The sequence below is a fragment of the Cydia strobilella genome, chromosome 4 (assembly GCF_947568885.1).
Source record: "Cydia strobilella chromosome 4, ilCydStro3.1, whole genome shotgun sequence".
In the NCBI taxonomy this organism is placed as follows: domain Eukaryota; kingdom Metazoa; phylum Arthropoda; class Insecta; order Lepidoptera; family Tortricidae; genus Cydia; species Cydia strobilella.
Window position 1 is genome coordinate 16,604,917 of NC_086044.1, and position 22,261 is coordinate 16,627,177.

General features: G+C 39.3%; 2 protein-coding genes across 4 annotated transcripts in view; one reads left to right on the forward strand and one right to left on the reverse strand.

Annotated features, from left to right (window-relative positions):
• LOC134740699 (uncharacterized) overlaps nt 1–22,261 on the forward strand; it is a 92,130-nt gene that overhangs the window by 4,868 nt on the left and 65,001 nt on the right. Inside the window, exons 2-5 of the mRNA XM_063673262.1 lie at nt 557–3,355; nt 3,446–3,681; nt 3,769–4,292; nt 5,625–5,963. Coding sequence (XP_063529332.1) covers nt 564–3,355; nt 3,446–3,681; nt 3,769–4,292; nt 5,625–5,960 — 3,888 coding nt within the window. The 5' untranslated portion in view covers nt 557–563 and the 3' untranslated portion in view covers nt 5,961–5,963. The remainder of the gene's footprint in view (nt 1–556; nt 3,356–3,445; nt 3,682–3,768; nt 4,293–5,624; nt 5,964–22,261) is intronic.
• LOC134740693 (F-box and leucine-rich repeat protein 13-like) lies at nt 7,188–22,210 on the reverse strand. Of its 3 annotated transcripts, XM_063673254.1 has the most exons (10): nt 22,024–22,210; nt 20,089–20,158; nt 19,530–19,680; nt 18,252–18,505; nt 14,784–14,843; nt 13,922–14,008; nt 9,550–10,006; nt 8,853–9,010; nt 8,340–8,468; nt 7,191–7,579 (listed from the first exon to the last, which is right to left on the reverse strand). In XM_063673254.1, exons 1-10 carry the CDS (start codon nt 22,044–22,046, stop codon nt 7,514–7,516), a joined length of 1,455 nt encoding a protein of 484 aa, XP_063529324.1. In that variant the 5' UTR covers nt 22,047–22,210; the 3' UTR covers nt 7,191–7,513. The 3 variants fall into 3 exon arrangements, with proteins under 3 accessions (XP_063529326.1, XP_063529324.1, XP_063529325.1); XM_063673256.1 differs by lacking the exon at nt 8,853–9,010 and having other exon boundaries at nt 7,188–7,579; XM_063673255.1 differs by lacking the exon at nt 20,089–20,158 and having other exon boundaries at nt 7,194–7,579; nt 22,024–22,207.

Sequence of the window (22,261 nt, forward strand, 5' to 3'; positions counted from 1 at the left end):
TGAGTCGGACTTAATTACTTAGGGTTTGATCCGACCCTGACGGGTTATTTGAAGACATTTCACTCACGTTTCACATAAGAAATACATTGTTAAAATTGTGTTATGTACGGAACCCTTGGAACGCGAATCTGTTTCGCACTTGGCCGGTTTTTATAATTCTTCTGCATTACTTACTTAACATTGTTTCAAAATTAACTGTAACCTATACGTAGGTAGTGTAGTGTAGGTATCTAATATTTTGGAATTAACGATGAAGTATATTATAATACCTATTATACCTACTTATTTTAATTAATTAAATAATTTAAAGGCATTGCCCTGGAATTTATCATGTGATCAAGAATTTTGAAAATTACTCGGAATATCGGGATATTACCAATTTTTTTATTTCATTAGGTATGTCAACAATAAATAGGTACCTATAAGAACAAATAATCGGTTTGAATTGTTTTATTTAAACGATTGTTCATATATAATTTTATTATAATTGATCGATTTGTTTTATTCGTTTATTTATTCTCGAGCACCATTTGAAAAGATGTGTATTGTTTTTCAGCGGTGTGATGAGCGGCGCGGAATCGGAGGCGGTGGCTGGGCGCGCGCGGCCGCTGTCGGGCGGGCTGTGGTCGCTCATCTCGTGGCTCCGCCGCGACGACTCGAGCGCCTCCAGCGATAGCCTCTCCAGCGTCGGCTCCGACCGCACCGTCGCCAGCTTCGCCTTCCTCGCGCCCGACCGCTACCGCCACCCCGCCGCCCCCGTGTTCCTGCCCCCGCCCGGCCCCCCGACCGACTCCTACAAGAAGCGCCTACGCGACAGGAACTCCAGACTGCAGCACGACCGCGATCTCACTCTCCATCGCAAATACGGACTCTTTAGGGGAGAGAACGGTTACGACGCTTTTAGCCTACCTCCGGCACGCAAAACTACGGAGAACGACTGGGAGGAGAGGGAGCGCTCTCGCCGAGCCACAAGCGAGGGCCTGCAGCGGCGCGCGGCGCACGTGCCCGGCAAGCGCCGCGCGCCGGCGCCGCCTGGCCGCTCCGCCACGCTCGGCCCGCCACCGGGCCGCTCCGCCACGCTCGGCCCGCCACCCGGCCGCTCCCGCAAGCGCGCCGCGCCGCAGCCTCCTCGGCGTCCACTCAGCGAGCGAGGCAGGAACGCTCCGATACCCGAGGAACCGCTGCTAGTTCAAACAGATCTAGTCGATCCCGCTTTGCGGAGAACCGAAAGCATGGATTGCAAACCAGAAAAATATATTAAGAAAGAAATTAAAGATACTAAACCACGAACGGAAAAGAGTTTCTTGAAACAGATTTTTGAGGGCAGAAAGAGGAATTCGGCCGTCGACACCGTTCCTGACAGGATACTGCCCAGTATAAGTGAGCTGGACAAGCAGGCTGCTGAAATAATAGAGTCGTGTAAATTAAAAGCTATAGATCGAAGTGATGAAAAGGCCGCGGGGACGTCCAGAGAACTGGTGACACCGTCCAGAGGGGATATGTGGTTCTGCACAAGGTGTCTTCGAAAGTATAATGATTCTGTTGTAACTTGTGGATATTGCATAACCGAACAGAAAATGCAATTAAGTAAAAATTACAGTGATCGTCGTTTAGCGAATAGAGCTTCTAATCACTATACACAAACAGAATTGACAAATGTTGCCTCGACGAGTGGCCTAAACGTAGTTGAAGAAAAACAAAAGTTAAAAGAAATGCTTAAAGAGATTAAGGACTCCTTACCTAAGAGACCCAAGCACGAGGTAAATGACAATAAAAAAAATAATCATAATAATCATGATACTCAAGAAAAAGAAATTCGCAAGTCCTCTGTTGTAGAGGCTCCCACTCTTAGAATAGGGACCAAACTATCCGAAGAAGGAAAAGTAATACAGAATGCCGACAGTAAATCAGTAAATATCGAAGCAGGAAGTAAAAGTAACGATGTAAAGGTTGTTACCAACAGAACACCGACATCAGCCATGGAAACAGCTGTAGTGACACAACCAATAGTGTTACAACATGTACCTTCCAGGGATATAGTAAAAATAGAACATTTTAAAATCCCGGAATCCCAACAAGGCAACTTAAGTATTAATTCGCCTACAGCTTTCGACAGTAAAAATACGATTACTAGTTCAAATTCAATCACAAAAAACTCGATTATCCCTGAAAGTAAATGTAAGATTAACAGTGATTCTTACACATCTGGCAGTGCTCCTCCAAACGTACCATTAAACATATCCTCATTACTAAATTCAAGTCCAATAATTGAAAAACAATTACAAACAAAACCAAATGACTTACAATCTAGAACCCAGATTCAAAGATCTAGTAACCAAACAACAACAACAGCACACGAAGCAAAACCCTTAGTTGCTCCTAAGTTACTAGAAGATACAATATTAAATGCTGGTCTAAAGGATATAAACACTGCGACAACGTCAACTTCAGCGCCAAAAGCTGTGCATAAGAATAACTTAACATCTCAAGAGCAAACAACACAAAGACCACTAAAAGCAACCAGTACAACGCAAACATCTCCGAATGTAGTTTTTGATATTGATGCGAAGTCTAAACGAAACACAACAATCATAAAAGACCAAGAGGTTAACAATAAGTTAAATAATGCAAAAGCTGATGCAGAAAGAAATAATGTATCACCCAAACTTCCCACAAGTTCAGCTTCGTTTGGAATATCTTCATCTGGAACCCACTCAAGTACACTTTCTTCAGCTACTGGCCCATCTGTAGATGATAAACAAATGAACATAGACAATATCGGTACCCAGCAGCAGAAATCACTCTTTCAAAATGCGCCATGCAAAGTAACCGGTGAAATAAGGAAATCAGATACTCCACGAATATCAGATAGTCGTCAACATAATCCGGCTTTGAAGATCGTTCCATTTGATCTCCATTCAAGAAGAAGAGATTTGATCAACCAGCTTGAACAATCCATCGCTAAAGGAGACGAAAGGGCGGCTGCGGATGCCGCTGCAAAGCTAGCGCAATTAAGACTATCCTGTTCTGTATTGTCATTCTCATCACAAATTGTTGGTGCATCATCTACATCACTAAGTGACCCAGTAAAGAAAACCAATGACACCGTCTCTAACAAGGCACAGATGGAAGACACGACTCAAACAAATGGTCCTAAGATATCAAATACCACGTCGCCTGATAATGTTGCAGCGTCACCAAGTAAAACTCCGATTGAAAAGAAACCGGCCCCTAATATACAGCCCAAATCGGGAGAATTAGAAAATAAAAATAAACCAGTCAATAACGAACGCCAAAAAATAAACGAAGCCTCAACGTCCAATAAAAACTATGCAGCCGGAAATGATAACGTTTCGTAAGTTATTTTATACCTGCTTTTGCAATCCTGTAATGATAAGGTACATAATAATTAAATATAAGTAGATACTCTTATTTCATTGATCAGGATAGAAGTATGGATTGAAGACAGAGAAGCGGCTAGGGGGCCTATAAGGATGAATATGCCCCAGGTATCCGTAATGGGCGATTTGCGGCGTCAAGCGAACGCGTCATTTGGTCTGGCGGCCCACTTACAACGGTGGATCGTGGGAAGGACTCTATGCACGGACGACAACACGCCCCTCAACACGCTGGCTGGCCCGAAATTCGATGCGCCGTTTTATCTCTGCTTGGTGGAGGCAGGTTAGCAAATACAATTAGATTAGGTACTTTGACATGTTTTCATAACTTCCTTGGTTGATTTTCAAGGATTTTACTTTTCTGTTGCAGATACAAATAAGCCAACTGCTTTGCGCCCGGGATCTTCTTCAAATAATAAAACAGAGGATGAGAACCAGAACATAGACCAACCAAATGGAGAAAACAAGGCAACTGATGTATACGCCGAATTAGTCCTTCTGGAGCGGCGCGCTCTAGTTCCCAATGCTGAAGTGTTCGAGTGTGGAGTTTGTATGGAGAATTACCAACCTGGTGAAGGGGCGGTTCTAAGAGAATGCGTTCACACGTTCTGCATGGAGTGTCTTTCAGACGTCGTGAAGCACTCCGAGGAACCAGCAGTTTCATGCCCCGCCATGGGCTGCCCTGGGTTTCTGCAGGAACGGGAAATTCGCGCACTCGTATCTCCGGAGGAATATGAACGGTGGTTGGCGAGAGGGCTGGCTGCCGCGGAGAGCGGCACTCGAAACGCATTCCACTGTCGAACCGCCGACTGCCAGGGATGGGCGCTGTGTGAACCGGGCGTTACGAGGTTCCCCTGCCCTGTTTGCAAGCGGACAAACTGCGTTTCATGTCAGGTATAAGTAACTGTTTTAACAAACCATAATAAAATACTGTTAATAAATTTTGACAGGAAATATTTAAATTCAATATCGATCGAGATCGACAATCAATTCATGTAAATGTTGTATAGGGGTATTCCTTGACCTGGCGAAGGCTTTAGACACCGTCTCAATTCCCATTCTTCTCAAGAAATTAAAAGCTCTGGGAATACGAGGCTCTGCACGTGACTGTTTTTCAGCTACCTAACAAATAGACAACAATTGGTTAAAATTGGGAATGCAACAAACAGCAGATCCCACATCTACTTCGGCATCCCACATGCCAGTATCCTCGATCCCTCGCTTTTCATTACATACATAAATGAGCTTCAAAAAATTATCCCAAACTGAAATTATCTGCTATACTGATGACACCGTAGCTCTTTTTTTAGTGGTAATGGTAATACATAGGAGGAAACATACATGTCAGCTGAGATAGGACTATCAAAATGGCTGGATCACAATCTCACATTAAACACGAACAAAAGCTACCACATCCCATTCTCAAAGAGATCAGCCTCCTCTGCTCCGCTCACATATATACCACCTAAAAAGATACACTACACTCCTGCGATACAAATAACTTAAGCTGCTCATGTGGGTCTATAAGTAGATGCAGCACCGTCAAGTATCTGGGCCTTATCGTAGATGAACACCTATCTTTTAAACAACAATTGACTGGTCTATCCAAAAAAGTAAGAAAACTTATTTACTTAGTGAAAGGGCTGCGGCTACGGGACTGTTCACCTCTAAGTGTCCTTCACGTTGTCTACCATGCCCTGTGCCAATCTGTTAAACAATATTGTATTGCAGTTTGGGGCAGCGCAGGTAAGACGGCACTCCTCGAACTTGAGCGTGCGCAGCGTGCTGTCATCAGTCATGCTCAGAAAACCTTTTAGATTTCCTACCGACTCGCTGTATAATGAAACGGGGTTCCTCAGACTCAGACAATTATTTATTCTCAACGCAGTATGTAGAGTTCACAAAAGTATTACATATTTACCGATGATGAGAGACCTCATTATGAGCAGACGTATATATTTAATAGTCCCCCGGTACCTGGGGGCCTACCGCGAACCACGTTCGAAATTTACAAGTGCGACAGAGAGGCAACACGTCGAACGTGGTTCGCGGTAGGCCCTGTGAGCCCTGTCCAAACATCTCACGCCAAGTTCGGTTTAGTATATCCATTTAAAAACATGTAGTTGTAGTTAGTTACAATAGGTATTCATTATTTCACTCGAAAATGTTGCGAAACTGAAACAGTTATTAACAACTGTGCTCACATTATTTTTTCCTTATTTCCAGGCCATTCACGAGGGTGACACTTGTGAACAGTATCGCGCAAAGCAACGAGCCGCCGAAGCCGCCAACCGAGCCCCTGCAGACACTGACGAGGGAACCAGGGCATTCCTCGACACCCTGATATCGCGCGGGGAAGCTCTCGAGTGTCCGGAGTGCAGTGCTATTATAACGAAGAAATGGGGTTGCGATTGGATCAAATGTTCGGCGTGCAAGACGGAGATCTGCTGGGTGACGCGCGGCCGGCGCTGGGGGCCGGCCGGCCGCGGCGACACTAGCGCCGGCTGCCGCTGCGGCGTCGACGGGAAGCGGTGCCATCCCTCGTGTGGCTATTGTCATTAACTAATACATACTTATTTATGTTAAAATATAATTTCTGAATATCTTAATGTCCATTTATCTGTAGTAAAATATAATAATTCTAAATCACGTTTTTTTCTCCTCTAGTCACATTTCATCACAGGTCGGACAGCGTGTCCAGTCCATCAGATATATCGGAGGGGCCTAAGTGTTCACAAATATCGAAACAAGGCCTCTATTATCAAGTCGTTAAAGTGCACGTTCAGATATTTGATTTCTGAGATCTTTGGCCGCTCCGATATATCTGATGGCGACTGTCCAAATTAGTTTCATATAAATTATAAACTAAAATACATAGAAAATATAACGCAGTGTGTGTGACTACTTAAAAAAAACCGGACAAGTGCGAGTCGGACTCGCACACCGAGGGTTCCGTACTTTTTAGTATTTGTTGTTGTAGCGGCCACAGAATACATCATCTGTGAAAATTTCAACTGTCTCGCTATCATATATATATCATCATATCATCGGTGACAGACAAACGGACAGCGGAGTCTTAGTAATAGGGTCCCGTTTTTGCCCTTTGGGTACGCAACCCTAAAAACCCAAATCAAGTTTTTTTAGGTTAATTTTCGCTCATGTCGTCTCGGACATGGGTATATTTGGTATCAGTACATTCAGTATGATGTCCTGAACACAAATATATGAGATGACAAGCGCGAAAGTCGTTGGGATAGTTGCTGTGACGTCATAAAGTGGGCAGTACAAAGTTTTTCACTATTGTTTTATACATACCATGTGGGGTACCAAATGAGAGAGCTTTGTCAGTAGATCACATATTATATAACATACTGTAACATTTTCACTACTTGGTCTAACAAATTATTACAAAACGTTCAAACATTTTACAATCCACGGTTGACTTTGCACTGCTCTAAATTGAAAATGAATGAATGGATTATTCCAAAACACATACCAATATTGCTATAGTAAGAAAAAAAACAATCCCCCCCCCCCCCCCCTCCCGTTTTTCATTAGCGGGCGCCATTTTCAAAATTTGTATAGCCTATGTCACTACCACAATTGTGACGAATTCTATGGCTAATGACTAAAAGGTTTTTTTTTTGATAACTATTTTATTTTAAAATAAAATTTCTTTTTACATATAGACCTTATTTATTTCTATAACAATTTTCATTCATTAAAAATTTAAACATATCAATTAGGCAACATATATCTAATATGGCTAACACTTAGATATCTAATAAAAATCACATAGCGTTGCACTTACCTAACAAAAGTCATGAAATCATATAATGAAAATGATACATTAAAATGAGCATTAAACTGAACATTTCCGTTCACTGGCATTGAATGCATCTGCGTTTAAAAGTACGCATTTCTGTTGAGGTAGCTTGTCTATTGAGACTATCAACGAGTTAAAGTACGTAACGACATCTACGCTATAAAATTATATCAAATTATTATTATAAACGAATCGTATCAAAAAATCGAGTTTCTTCTTTATTCAGAGTATATAACTCATTAATAACTTGAATTAGGATAATTCCCTGAAACAGTTTCCTGTGTATTGTTTACACTAATCTGAACAACCTCGGAGCGTCCACGAAGTCAAAAATCAGTCCTTGTGGTGCCTGTGTCTGAAAACAAAAAATAAAGGATAATAACGATAGTACTTCGATAAGTGACAACACCCTTTCCATAGATTAGTATATGTTATAACTTTCAACGCCATCATGGTACACATCAGACGGCGCTAAATATTAATTTAACATTTTAGTTATTTGCGTATGGAAGCAAGTGCGGACCGAGCTTTATAGTCAGGTCAGGGTTTCGCAAGGTCAAATAATATTTATGATGTACGAGTAGACTTGCCTGCCCACTGTCATACATAGCCACAATAGTAGATTTAAAGCATAATAAAAACATTTTATGTATAATTCTTATTTAATGGCACCATCTGTGTTAACCATTGAGTTATTATTACTACTTATAGAGAAGCCATACCAAACAATCAAATTGTCGCAATCACAACACAACCTGTACCACGCGACCAAAACGTCGTAAGCGCCGTAAAGTTCATGGCGCTTACGCGTTTATGTCGCGAGATTCACGCTCCGCTTCTATGGTTTGTTACCAAAACTATGTTACCATAACTATAATCTCTATGTCGGTTCTATACGTTAGTAACAATAGTTCAATGGTGTTAACCTGTTTTTAACCTTATTTGAAAGCTCACTAGATTGCGCCCGCATGCGGGATACGCGGTGTTGTGTGACTGTGACTTGTGTGGAGATTGTAGGTCTTCTCTATTTACAAGACTGATAATAGGATTGTAAAACAACATTTATGTAGGTAAGTAAAGTACACAGGGAATTTTAGACTTGATGTTACCATTACCTGGTATGTGTTGGCAGCAGTGCGCGCGAGCCGCAGCCGCAGCGGCCCCGCCGGGCGCTGCGGCACCGCCAGCGCCGTCAAAATGTCGATGTTCTGAGCTATCTTCGCACATCCGCGCAAGTCTACAGACTAGAAGTAAGAGATAAGACGTAAGTTAACGAATCAGATTAAAAGCTAAACACAGATGCGAACACAGGACCCGCTTCGTATAGGCCTATAGGGTATAGGGTCACTACTACTGACTAACCTACGTTAGGTTGTTGTTACCCCAAGATTGGGGCAGGCGGTTACCATGGCATCCACGGTCGCGTCAGTGACGACCAAGCGTGTCTATTTCAGGAAAGCGTGTTTTGGTCGACATAGGGCTATAACAGCCCTTTATGTTACCTCGAACTTGGGGCAGGCGGCAGGCGGCTACAATAGCGGTCACCGTGGCGTCGGTGACGCCCAAACGGTGTCACGTGTGGTTTAGTCGATGTAGTTAATTGTAGGGTCATAACAGTCCTATATTACCTCGAGCTTGGGGCAGGCGGCCGCTATGTCGGCCACCGTGGCGTCGGTGACGTCCCCGTTGCCGGCGATGCCGAGGTGCTCGAGGCCGGGCGCGGCGCGGCACAGCGCGAGTATGCCCGCCGCCGTCACCGTAGCGCGGTCCAGGCGGTACCCGGAAGCTGCGACAATTGTTTATTTTTAATAATTTGAGTACTACGCGCAGCCACAGCCCAATATCAACCTTCGTGCATTCTAGCAAGCAGGGCCAGATCTAGGGTAGAGCGAGTGGAGCGGCCGCTCTAGGCGCCGGATGGCAAGGGGGGGGGGCGCCAAAATGGCAAATGAGAAAAAAAAGGGGTAAAAAGCTTTAACGAAGGGCACCAATACCCCATTTCGCTCTACCCTGATCAAGGACTCGGGCCGGCACTGTATCTAACGCAATATTATTTTCATGTATAATGTTTATATAAAAAATACCTACTTATGGACCTAAAAAACCTATTCTGATCAGGTTGAATGATTTTAAATAAGTACATAGTGAAAATGAATCAATCATTGTTAAAGCGTTTATAACACAGAGGCGTTGTCATGCTCGTATTAGTTACTGCGGAAACCGCATCAATGTGGTAAACTGATAAATGCTTCAATCGTCTATTAATAGGTGAGTTATGCAGTGTTGTAGTTAAAAAGTGCACAATAAATAAATATTCCTGCTTACTTTTTGTCTCGATGTCCAAAGTTTGCAACCCAGGGCATCCTCGCGCCACGGCCTCCAGCCACTCGTCGCTCACGTTATCATTCCAACACAGACTGAGGTGCTTCAGGCGGCCGAGCCGACTGAGAGACTGGACAAATCCCGCGCCCAAGTCCGCATTAGGATAGCAATTCAAAAATAAATATTCCAAATTGGACATCTTTTCCAACAACGGGGGTAAATATTGTAACTCCAAAGAGTTGTTGCTTAGGTCGAGCGTTGTAAGCTTGGTAAGGTGGTTAGCGACGGCGGGGTCCAAGTAGTCCAACCCGCACCCGACTAGACGAAGGGATTTTAAGTTATTTTCCTTCTTTTGGCTCAGACAGGACAAACAATCTCCTTCCACTGATGAACTACGGGTGACTACTAGTTCTTCAATGGAGTCGCTCTTAAGAAATTCGCTGACATATTCATCGGTGACCTGAAATAAATCCTATTTAATAATGTAGTGCGACACCGAGAGTAATATTTAACCTTTTGGACGCCAATGACCGATGTATACGCACCGTAGGTCCAACGCTAAAGACCGATTAATCCGTCATAGACCACAGAGCAACATAGACCTACATGTATATGCATAGAGTTCAATTTCAGTTTCGACACTTCGCTGACGTGGCGTCTGGATGACTCTGGGTGTTTGACACGGCGTCGAAAAGATTAAATAATGTATAGCGACACCGAGAGTAATGTTTAACCTTTAGACCGCCACCGACCACTTTACATGACAACGTAAAGATTAGGCAGTCTTCCGCCGCCGCTCTGTTGGCGTTGGCGCCACGGAAGTGAGATAACCGCGTTAAGTTTTAAAACTCCATTCTTTGTGATAGTTTAATATTGCGATTTATATAAAACTAGCTTTTGCCCGCGACATCAATAACGGCAGCTAGAAGCTAGAGTAAGTACAGCGCCTGGATAAAGTGTAATAGCAATCATTCAACTTACTTGGAAATACCATATAAATGATGTGTGTAAAAAATTAAGTAAGTCAGCATTCGCTCTTCATAAGCTTTCCAAGGTGGTAAATAATGAAGCTTTACTTGTTGCTTATCATGGACTTGTTGCATCGGTACTACGATATGGAGTCATCTTTTGGGGCAATGCAGCTGATAAAGACGCAGTACTTAAAGCCCAAAAAAGGTGTATACGATCTATGTGTGGTTTAAGAATGATGGATAGTGTTATTCCGTACTTTAAATCACTAAATATCCTAACTCTGCCCTGCCTATATATCCTGGAAATTTCTGTCTTTGTAAAATGTAATCCAAACCTTTTTGATAAAATTTCTGACACACGAAAGCTCCCTGTACGATCTCAATATAAAAATGATTTATGCCACAAAGTATGTAAAACAGCCATGATGCGCAAAAGTGTGCTAGGAATGGCACCTCAAATACCTATATATAATAAAATTCCGAACACTATAAAAGAATTAAATATTGTACATTTTAAGAAGACTTTAAAATCACTGCTAATCAAAAAATGTTACTATAGCGTACAGCAGTTCTTGAATGATAATAATTTATAGCTCGTTTTTCTATTTTTGTAATTCTTTTGTAGTTTTCTTTGAAATTTTCATTGTTAACATTCTTTAATATTTATTGTTTAAAATTTTATTATTATTGTGAATTATCTTTCTGTTCTTATTTATTATTTTTGTAATTGATTTGATTATTGAAGCATGAATACCTTAGACTAGCGCATGTTTAACTTAGTTTATATAGGTAAACAAATTCGTACGCCTAGCGGCAAAACATAGCGTTCGCAATATGCTCTAACTATAATAGAAATAGAAAATGTACCTATGTTATAACGAATAAATGCATTCTGATTCTGATTCAATTTGGACAGCATAAGGTAATTATTTATTTCTTATCTTTATTGATAATTTCGATGTACTTATTTGTATTCTAATTAATTAAAAATATCTGGGAGACCGAGCTTTGCTCGGAAAACATATAAAAACTCATAGATGCGCGTTTTCCAAGAGACAAGACCTAGCTAAATCGATTTTTCGCCCCTGAAAATCACCATATAGTAAATTTCATCGAAATAGTTAGAGCCGTTTCCGAGATCCCCGAAATACATAAATATATATATACAAGAATTGCTCGTTTAATGGTTAATTACTTACATCAATTATCAGGCAATTCATTAACTCTCTCAATTCCACCCCCCTGTTCACACTCTTTAGTGATGATTTCCGACATAAAATTATCCTATGACCTTCCCCGGGACTCAAACTATCTATGCCTAATTTCAACTAAATCGGTTCAGCGGTTTAAGCGTGAAGAGGTAACAGACAGACACTTTCGCATTTATAATATTAGTATGGATGGCCAGAGCGGTTAAGATAAACATGTAAACACACTAAAGATCAGTACCCATAGATTAAGAGGCCGGTGTCGATTTTAGTCGCAAAAATATAAAATTGATAGATTTAGTCGGTGAAATTGTACACCTATTACTACCAAATTGAAATAGCAAGTACTGGTTTCTATTAGCACGCGCGTAAAGCACTGATTTTATAGCTCTTATTTGTAAATTTCGTAAAGTTTGGACTGCTAAAAATGGTAAATTTGTATTACACATGTTCTGTACTTGTCCTTTATCAGATTACATTATTGTTATATGACTTGGAGTTCGAGGAAATGAAAGTTAAACGAATTCAATTTTCTCTAGAAATTACTTCAAAACAAGTGACAATTTCTCTGAAAATCGACTTAATTTCAACGTAATTTTGATACTTAAACAATCTACAACATATGCTGAAACTATTCTTATCATCAATTTGTATAATTTACCACCATAATTTTTTGATGAATTTTTAAAAACTGCCCCTTCTCTTCATATATTACCGGTGACGCACGCTCGCGACCTCATTATTAAGAGGCAAGATAAGAAAACGTGCTAATAGAAACCAATACTTGTTATTTAGATATTACGTAACAAAACGTGTATAATTTCAACGACTAAATCTATCAATTTTACATTTTTGCTCCAAAATTGACTACGGCCTCTTCAACAAAGTTGTTTATAAGCGATATTTTTATGACCGTAGAGATCTTGACACAGTTTATTAATATAAGTTATGTAACTATATCATGCTACTATGAATTATAACCGGTTATGTAACTACTTAACCGGATATAATTCATAGTAGTACTCTCAAGGTGCGTCCACATCTGGCGAACGCGCTTGTTTGCGGAATGGGCGCACGCAAAGGCATTGTGTAGAACACTATTGGCGTGCCGCTGCTACGCAAGGTAATAGAGCGCGGGCCAGGCGAAAATTTTGTCAGTCATCGTCATCGCCTCCCGGTTGATACTTCGTCACATGATAGTTTAGATGCTATTATGAATTACAAAAATAGTCAGCCGGTTGTATCGCGGTGGAAAGTCCGTGAGCTGGTCACATGAACAAGTAAAAAAAAAAAAAAACAATTTTTCAGACATCGCCTCCCGATTGATACTTTGTCAGGTGATAGTTTAGTTATTATGAATAAATAAAACCGTCAGCTGGTAGTATGAAAAAGTATAAATACGCACCTTACCGAGGCGTTTATCCAAACGCCTGATGGAACGCTACATGCAAAGTTTCATGCTTTTGATAGGTACCACTATCATAATGAAGTACGGCACGTATTTTTTTTTACATGTTTATGCGACCAGCTGACGGTCTTTCCACCGCGATACAACCGCCGGACGATTTCTTTTATTCACAATAGCAACTATCATCTGACAAAGTATCACACGGGAGGCGATGTTTTTTTTTTACGTGTTTCGGTGGCTGTAATTCCTCAACCCACCAACGGAGCGGCAGCTGACGTCCACGAGGGTTCATTATACATTTACCTTTAACCACTATTGGTACGAGTTATCGCCCGGGAGGCGATTGTCATGGAAATCTGTTCCTGGCTCGCGGTCTGTAAAGCGGGCTTGTTCTTCTCACTCGTGGCGGATTCGGTAGCTAACCGCGCTACATAAAAGAAACAATGGCTTTTGTTTAACAGATTAAGGTTTAAGCCGAAAAAATCACCTCAGAAAATATCAACTATATTAGGTACAATGCGCGTACCTAATATAAAGCAGTGTAGGTAGAGTTAGATTAGTTAGACCAAGCTAAGTTGACAGCGATTTTGATAGCACAGACTGCGCAAGTGTTATTAAAACGTCATAATGTCATAGGTTTGACGTTTAAAATAACACTTGCAGTGTCTGTGCTATCAAAATCGCTGCCAACTTAGCTTGGTCTAACTATTATGCTTGCAACTCAGCTTGGTCGCTAAGCGTAGCGACGCATTTCCAGATGTGGACGAACTGTCTCGAACTACACTTACGATGTTGCAATCAATGAACATGACACGTTTCAACTGCAACTCCTTCAAGCATTGCCGGACCTCCTCGGTAAACGACAGCGGTTCACACTATTAACAAAACAAACATGTGTTCATTCAAAAAAAGACAAATACTTAAATAAAAATTGCGCCAAAAAGGTGCAACAATTTTTTTAGAGTTAAGGGTACTGAGGGAGGAGCAGGGTGGGGAGCGTGTGAATAACAAGTTTCCCCCGCCCGTCTCAGTCCCGTTAGTAGTCATGCCTTCATTAAGGGGCTGTCAACACCCAATGTCCTTGAAATTGATGTTACTTAAGCAGTTTTTTAAGAAAAACTATTTGTTTTAGTAAAACAAAAAAAATTACGTTAATATTCATTATATTTCAAAGACCGTGGCCGTACTCGATACATGAATGAACAAAATCGTCTCGATATAAAATAATTGCTGCTGAAAAGATTGGTCTTAAAATCACCATTAAACGGTTCTATATCTTCGTTTTTTTTACTTATGGGTCTGCAAATAAAATAACAATTTCAAAACATTTATACCTAAACCGCTAACGAGTAATATTATTATATTACACAAATAATCCAAATTTATTTTTAAATCAATAGTTTTCTTATTATTCCCTTGCCCAGGCCCAGCAAAATGCGACAGTGCTATCTCATTTACTCCGATTCGATACAATTAGACAGTGTGCGCGTTTTAGGTATTGACAGCCTCTTATGTCAAGCTTACGGGCTAATAATTAGTTGTATGGATGGAGTGAGCACTCAAGCTTTTATTTCTTTATGCATATAATATACCTATAACGGGTACAAATATATTATCATATCATAAGCAACAAAGTGTCTATTACAATACCTGTCGTGTTGCATTCCTTAAAAATCGCTTGTGGGTAGGATGTTCTTGCATTGCAACTACCTATAAAAAATTTCATATACATAATTGATTATTAATACCAAAACATACATAACATGTTCTGCCATGTTTGAAAAATTAGATAAGTAGTATTTAAAGGCATTATTTGGAATAGCGCTTTTTTTAATTTCTTAATTAAATAAAAAAAAAACTTAAATAATCAACAACATAATCAACATTGGTAAGAGGAAAGGGGACAACCGCTTCTCCATACAAACGTAGTCCTCATTCTCTCTCTGGATAAGTATATTAAGATTATTAAGTGTATTAACATTATGAAAAATATTTTTACACAATTTGATGTAGGTATATTAAATTATTAACCCTTGATATTATATTAATTTAATTGTATTACTAACAAATTATATGGGCATTTGCCTGAAATAAATAATTGAATTGAATTGAATTAACCATAACTACCCCTTCGTTTTGATTTTTAATTATTAGAAGAGAGCTTTTTAAAATTTGTATATATTTTTATCTCATCTCTTATATCTAAAAAAGTCAAACGAAGGGGCATAGCTATGTTTAAAATAGTTACATCAAATTCTATAAGAATATTTTCCATAAAGACAATATCCAGGGACGAAACCAGGGACCATGTTTGTATATATGGAAAAGCGGTCGGCCACCTTTGTCTTAATATTAACTAACAATTCGTATACCTTATTGCAAAGACCATAAGGTCCACCAGTGGTCAGCTAAGACAGTCGTTTAGTTTTAGTGGCCAACCAAAACCAAATATTCAGTTTTAAGGGGCTTTCCTCGCAGTTACCCGCGGTTTTCATCGATTTTTAACAAGTTTTGAATCGTATGTCCTACATTTGCACTACAGATATAATTATAAGACAAACGGCTATCCGTCCTTCAATCTTTTATCTCCATTTTCATCCAAAACACTTTTTTCGTAACTAGATTGCTATGAAAGGATCTTACATATACGAAATCTACATATTTGGGTTCGTCTTTGACGTCTCCAAACACGTGTTAGAGATTTTAATTTTAAACTAATTAACACAAAAGTTATGGCTAGAAATCCAGTTTTTTGGCTTAAAATTGTTCAACTGCCAAATAAAATATCATGGGATGCTATAATATTGCTTAAAGCAGTTGCTGTTAATATGATGTTACAAAGAACATTTGAAAACTAAGGGATTCAGATCGAAGGCCACTGGCTTAGGGAGCCCCTTAAATCAAAAGGCCTCCCGCGAAAACCGAAGTTCGCAAATTGCGGGCATCTTTGTGTGTCATTATAATTAAGTACGCCTTAATTGGGATAAAAGAGAAGGATGCCCACAACTCGCGAACTTGTTTCGGCTGAATACGAACCCGAAACTTTCATAGACGTATTAAGAGTCCCTAGCAAGCTCAGCCGAATTTCACCTTCCCATACTAACGGAGTTTCGTTCTCATTTTAAAACTACTTGTTGGATTGTAATGAAACTTGCACATACAATGACATGAGGTATATCTAGGTCTGTAATTAGTTTATATAGCTCTAGTATATAAAACAAACGAAATAGAGCAAAAACAAGTTATGTATGAAAAACTTAAATTCGCTGTATTTTTACCCGACTGCCAAAGGAGGCTTGATGGATCTTGATTAGGGTTTGCAATATCCGTCAATTTCTCAGATCCGTATATTTCGGATATAAAAATTTGACGGATCCGGATATCCGGATATTTCGGATAATACGGATATGTATAAAAAAAGTTACGTTCTACAAGGATTCGGTATAAAAAGGCTATCTTCATGGATAGTAGGATTTATTTGAAATTAACGTACTGTACTGAAATCGGTGTAGAAAAGTATGACAAAAATTAAACATTTATTCGGAAATTAACAATTAAATAATAACAATCAGTCTTTATAGAAAAAAATTACAATGCTATTATGTAGCACATCAAGCACGTGTTATTTATTTTAACAGAAGATGGGGAACCGACACGATAACACAAAAAAGTCAATGATAACAACACGACACGCACAAGCACTAATGGCGTTCCAGGTAGACGATCCACAGGCGACTGGGCGAAAGCCTGATTACAATAGATAGGGTATTCTAGTACCTAGTCAAATCAGTTTCTTTTTTAGAACTGTCAAAACGATTTGCTAATATGGAATTTATATGAAAAATTACATCGTGACGTCACGGTCAACTAACCTATTTTTTAGGGTTCCGTACCCAAAGGGTAAAAACGGTACTCTATTACTAAGACTCCGCTGTCCGTCTGTCCGTCCGTCTGTCTGTCACCAGGCTGTATCTCATGAACCGTGATAGCTAGACAGTTGAAATTTTCACAGATGATGTATTTCTGTTGCCGCTATAACAACAAATACTAAAAAAACAGAATAATATAAATATTTAAATGGGGCTCCCATACAACAAACGTGAGTTTTTTGCCGTTTTTTTCCGAAATGGTCCGACTCGCACTTGGCCGGTTTTTTATACTTCAATCCAATTGATTAAATAGAAATTGTGTATACAAAATAACTGCTATCTATGTTTTTCTAATAATTATCTGGTGCTTTATTTCATGCATGGTGTGAAATAATTTATTTCAAATACAGTGTAATACCCTTTTACTTTAAAACATACTAATACTTACCCTTATTCCAGTCAGATGGTATCCAGATAGCTAGTTTTAAGTGTTACTAGTACTACTGTTTCGTTAAAGCAATATTTGTATTTATTTTATGACTTATGACGTTATCGCGTGATGTACCTAGCTTGAGGTAAAATAAATGTACAATAATTTTTTTATGACAAAATGTACGAAATCATTCATTCATTTTATTCGAAAATTGTTTGTGCTATAGGTCCATGAGTTCCATGACCAATATTTAACGGATCCGTATCCTATGACACGTTGGATCCGGATTCTAGATTCGACGGATATCCGGATAATTCGGATTGCAAACCCTAGCAATAGCCCAATCTTTTAACCAGCCAAATTTCTATCCATAAACCGGTATACTGTTCACTTTTTCTACAATAGCCCCAATGCCTGCTGCGACATGGGTGTCTATTGTTGCACCTGTGAACGGGTTCCAGCATGCATTCTACATGACATTAAAGCTCTCCAAGGGGCCTCTACGTGTTGGATCTATATCCCTACGAAAGCCTATCAAAAGACCGGGATTTATGGGCCCGTGAAATCCAGAAGGAGATACAAATAATAATAATAACATTAATAAATTTTAATACCAAATTTAGAGGTACAGGCAAGGGCATAAATATATATACATTCCCAGTTTCAAAAATATGTGTACGCTCTTACCCCTTCCTTAGACAATAAAGTCGTGTTCGCATATTTTTGAGCCATTTCTCTGAATCGATATTTTTGCCTTCGACTGTACAGAGCATTTTGCGACCTTGTCCTACCTACATTTTACAATTAGGTACATACCATCAGCTCTTTTAAATTAGGACAGTTCTGGGTGATAGTTTTCAAGCTGTTCTCGTTAAGGCAATCCAATATAATCTTGACGATGCCTGGGCCCAACTCCATGATTTTAGTTTGGAAATTTCGTAAATCTCCAAGACATGTGTCAAATGGCGTGGATCGACTTCCACGCACGTCATTGGTGCTCACTAAGCCGAGGAGACGGGGCACGAAGTGTAACCTAGGCAAATAGTAGTGTTCGAAGCAATAATGTGAACCTGGAATAGATAAACATTTACACATATTAGTCAAAACCAGGGACCGGCCCGCTATCCCTTATCGGGGTTTTATAAGGGTATTGCATAAGGCTTAACTCACCATACCCTTTGCCAGACGAAACCCTTTGTTTTGGTTTTAAAAACCCTTATATAAAGCTACAACATTTGAGTAATCGGTAGCCCAAATACCCTTACAAAACCCTTATCATCCGCTCACCAACACCTTGCATATTGCTTATAAGGGTTAGCCTTATAAAGGGCTTCCCTTTTAGCATATAAGCGTGCTAATTTAAGTCGTCTACCTTGTTCATAAAGCACACATTACTTCGAATCCGAGCGATCGTCGGCGGCGATGGCGGCGTTCTTTGACTAGGCACGTATTTTCTTTCCTTTTCATACACTACCGTAGATGTATACTAATCCTGTCTCTTTCACGCAAAGGGAAACCTTTATAAAAAGCGCTTAAAGATAAGGGTAACCCTTATTAAGAGCTAGCCTTATTTTTGGTTAGCTTTTCGGTAAGGGTTAGTCAAAGGTAAGGGTATGAATGGGCTTGCAGTTCAAAAGGGAAAGTCTTTCAATGTGTTAGCCGTGTTTAAGTGTCGCCCATTGAAAGGGTTTTATCGCGGAAAGGGTTGTCCGGTCCCTGGTCAAAACAAAGGAAGGTTTGGTACAGGTATGCCAGTGTTGCTCTAGTTAGTATTATTTCTATAGAAAATTGTCACTTAGTCACAACAATGATGTTTTTGCTTTGCCTTTGCTCTAACAAAGCATCTTCTGGATGCAGAGATGAAGGTGGTACTTACTCTCATTTGTTACGAAATATTTTTAGCACTTGTAATAACTGAGAATTACCTTCATTTATTATGATATTTTATACCACTGACATATTTTTACTTATAAAGCAGATGTTAAATTTTGCTTATGATATGTTTCTTGTTCCAGTTGGGTTGGGATTGGGAATCAAGAAAAAACAGAGACAGAAAATTAAATTATGAATAAAAATGAAAATGTTGAAAAAAACCTTTCAAATATTCCAAAATTGCATTACGCCACTTCCTGCTAACTGTTATTGTGCCCAAAATGTCATCAGTACTCAATTTGTCCAATATAATGCTCAGGACATCTCTGTTCAGAAATTCCAATATGGTCGGTTCATCTGCACACATTTCAATCTGTAAAAATAAGCTTGAATTAAATCAATACAGTTGTGAATAAAAATGGGTCATAATAAATAGGCCTTTATCATCTGTGTCAGATCTTTCAAGCAGCATCGCGGTTTCGAAATTCTATAGGTACAAGGTGAAGGTGACTCCAATACAATGACTCTTGATGAAGAGTTCAGGGGAAAAGAGCTAATTCATTATAAAATTATGATATGTTTTGTCATTGTATATGTAGTGAATATTGAGAAAAAATAGGTTAATAATAACACCTTTCGTTTTCTGATTTAAAAATAAAAGGTAAGTATGTACAACTTTTAATTAAAAACAATAGTCACTTTGTCATAAAATAGTCTGTTATATTTTTTCCCAAGACAAAGAAATGACAATGAATATAGTATAATGCCAATAAAGTCTTACATCATTATTTTGCTCCACTTCACCATTGGCATCATCATCAATGCGGGCTCTTTTAGCAGCAGGCTCATTACTTGTTACACATGAAAGAAAACAGGCAAAATTAAAACCATAAACAAACATATTTGCAAATTAAATTATCTAACCACACACGGCATACATAATTTATTTTATACAATTTATAAATGATGTAAACGATAAAAACAGTAAGGAGGGCTTTTCACTGTGTCTTTAACCACCAAATATAGCAAATTCTTTATGTAAAAAAAATATTAAATTAAAACTAATCCTGTTATACTCACAAAAAATATAATTATTACATGTATGTTTTTATTTATCTAAACTATCAGCTTTCATAGTTTCGTTTGGGATGTGATGACAATTTTTTTTTACATGGTTGGGTTGGGTAGCTGCCGCTACTCAACCCGCCAACGGAGCTGAGTTCACGAAACTTCATAACACATCTCCCATAACTACTATTCGAGTTATCACATGGGATGCGATGCCCGACCATATTAATTTGCACCTGGGCCATGGACTATCAGTTTTATGAACTTTTAGTTAAGCATAGGGGGGGTAGAATATGTGTATTTAGGACAGATAATCTCCCATAAAGATATGACAACCAAGGAAATTAAAAGACGGATAGCCAATAGTTGGAAGAAGTACTGGTCACTGAAAGAGGTGATGAAATGCACTGACCTCAGTAATAGCACCAAAAAGAAAGTTTTTAACGCCTGCATTTTGCCCTGCCTCACCTATGGCTGCGAAACTTGGTCACTCTCAAAACATCATAGAGAAAAGCTCGAGCATTGTCAAAGAGCAATGGAGAGAAGCATGCTGGGAATCAAACGACAAGACAGACACAGAAATACAACTATAAGAGCAAAAACGGGCATAACAGATGTACTCTCAAAGATAGATCAACTGAAATGGAGGTGGACTGGGCATATGCTAAGGAACAGACATGAAAAATGGAGTAAGATAGTAACACATTGGTATCCCAGAGACGGTAAAAGGAATAGAGGAAGACAGTACAAGAGTTGGGAAGATGAACTCAAACTGACAGCTGGTCCAAACTGGAGAAGAATAGCGAATGATAGAAAGCAATGGAAGGAGTTAGAGGCACACTGAACTTAGAGACATAGTATAACAAAAATAAAAAACTACCAAAGAAAGGAAGAAAAATCTGAGTTCAGGATAAAGGGCTTATATAGATAGATATATATATATAGATAGATAGGAATGGGGTTGGCAACTGTCAAATTTTATTTTATTTTATTTTATTCATAGACCAACTGAGATCATTGTTGTTAGTACAAATAATGCTTAAATATATGGTTAGTATTATACACTATAGAATGAATGTCAATAAACTTAATAATAATTAAGAATAAGTTAATTAATTAAAATTGAAAAGAAGTGAAATTAAGTCAAAGGTTTGCATAGATTGCCCTTTTTTATGTAATTTGGCTTAAAGGGCATCCCGGGCATTAAAAAACCAAAATTTGCCACAATTCTAGGGATTGACAGAGCAAGCTATGCTGGCACCATCTGCTAAATACTTCCACCAGCCAACCCCATTGTAGCTGATGGCAGCCCTATTTAACTCCGTTTTTTTTAAATTAGCCGGGTCCACACAAAGCAAGCATACAAGCGAGGCAATTTCCTCGGGCACAAAACAGCCAGTGTAGACGTGCCTTGGCCGAGGCGCGCGTGTTGTATCGACATTTATAGACGTGCCTCGCGCGCGCCGCTTCGGCCAAGGCACGTCTAGACTGGCCGTTTTGTGCGCGAGGAAATTGCCTCGCGCGTATGCTCGCTCTGTGTGGACCTGCTATTGAGTAAGAAATACACTATGTAGATAAAAAAGCAGTCTTAATTTAAAGAACTACTACATTATTGAACAGGGCGTTATTTCTTAAAACGTCGACTTACCCGATCGGAGGTGATTCAGACATTATAGGGTTTTCCCCGAACTGTACTAAATAGATACGCAGGCGCAACTTCTAAGAACCCATGGACTAAACCACGGAAATAAGTAAATTACAAAACCTTTCTAAATTTAAACTTGATAATTAATTAATTATTTTAATAAGCGAAGGACTTCTCCAGCTAGTATGCACAAAATAGTCAAAATACTATACATGCAAGTAACAAAAATAAGCAGTAGCGA

Coding starts and splice junctions, on each gene's coding strand:
- LOC134740693 (XM_063673254.1), bottom strand. CDS start 22,046: ATGTCTGAATCACCTCCGATCGG. Junction 14,844..18,251: donor CTAATTTAAAAGAGCTGATG/GTATGTACCTAA, acceptor AATTTTTTATAG/GTAGTTGCAATGCAAGAACA. Junction 9,011..9,549: donor TTTGGACATCGAGACAAAAA/GTAAGCAGGAAT, acceptor CAATTGTCGCAG/CTTCCGGGTACCGCCTGGAC.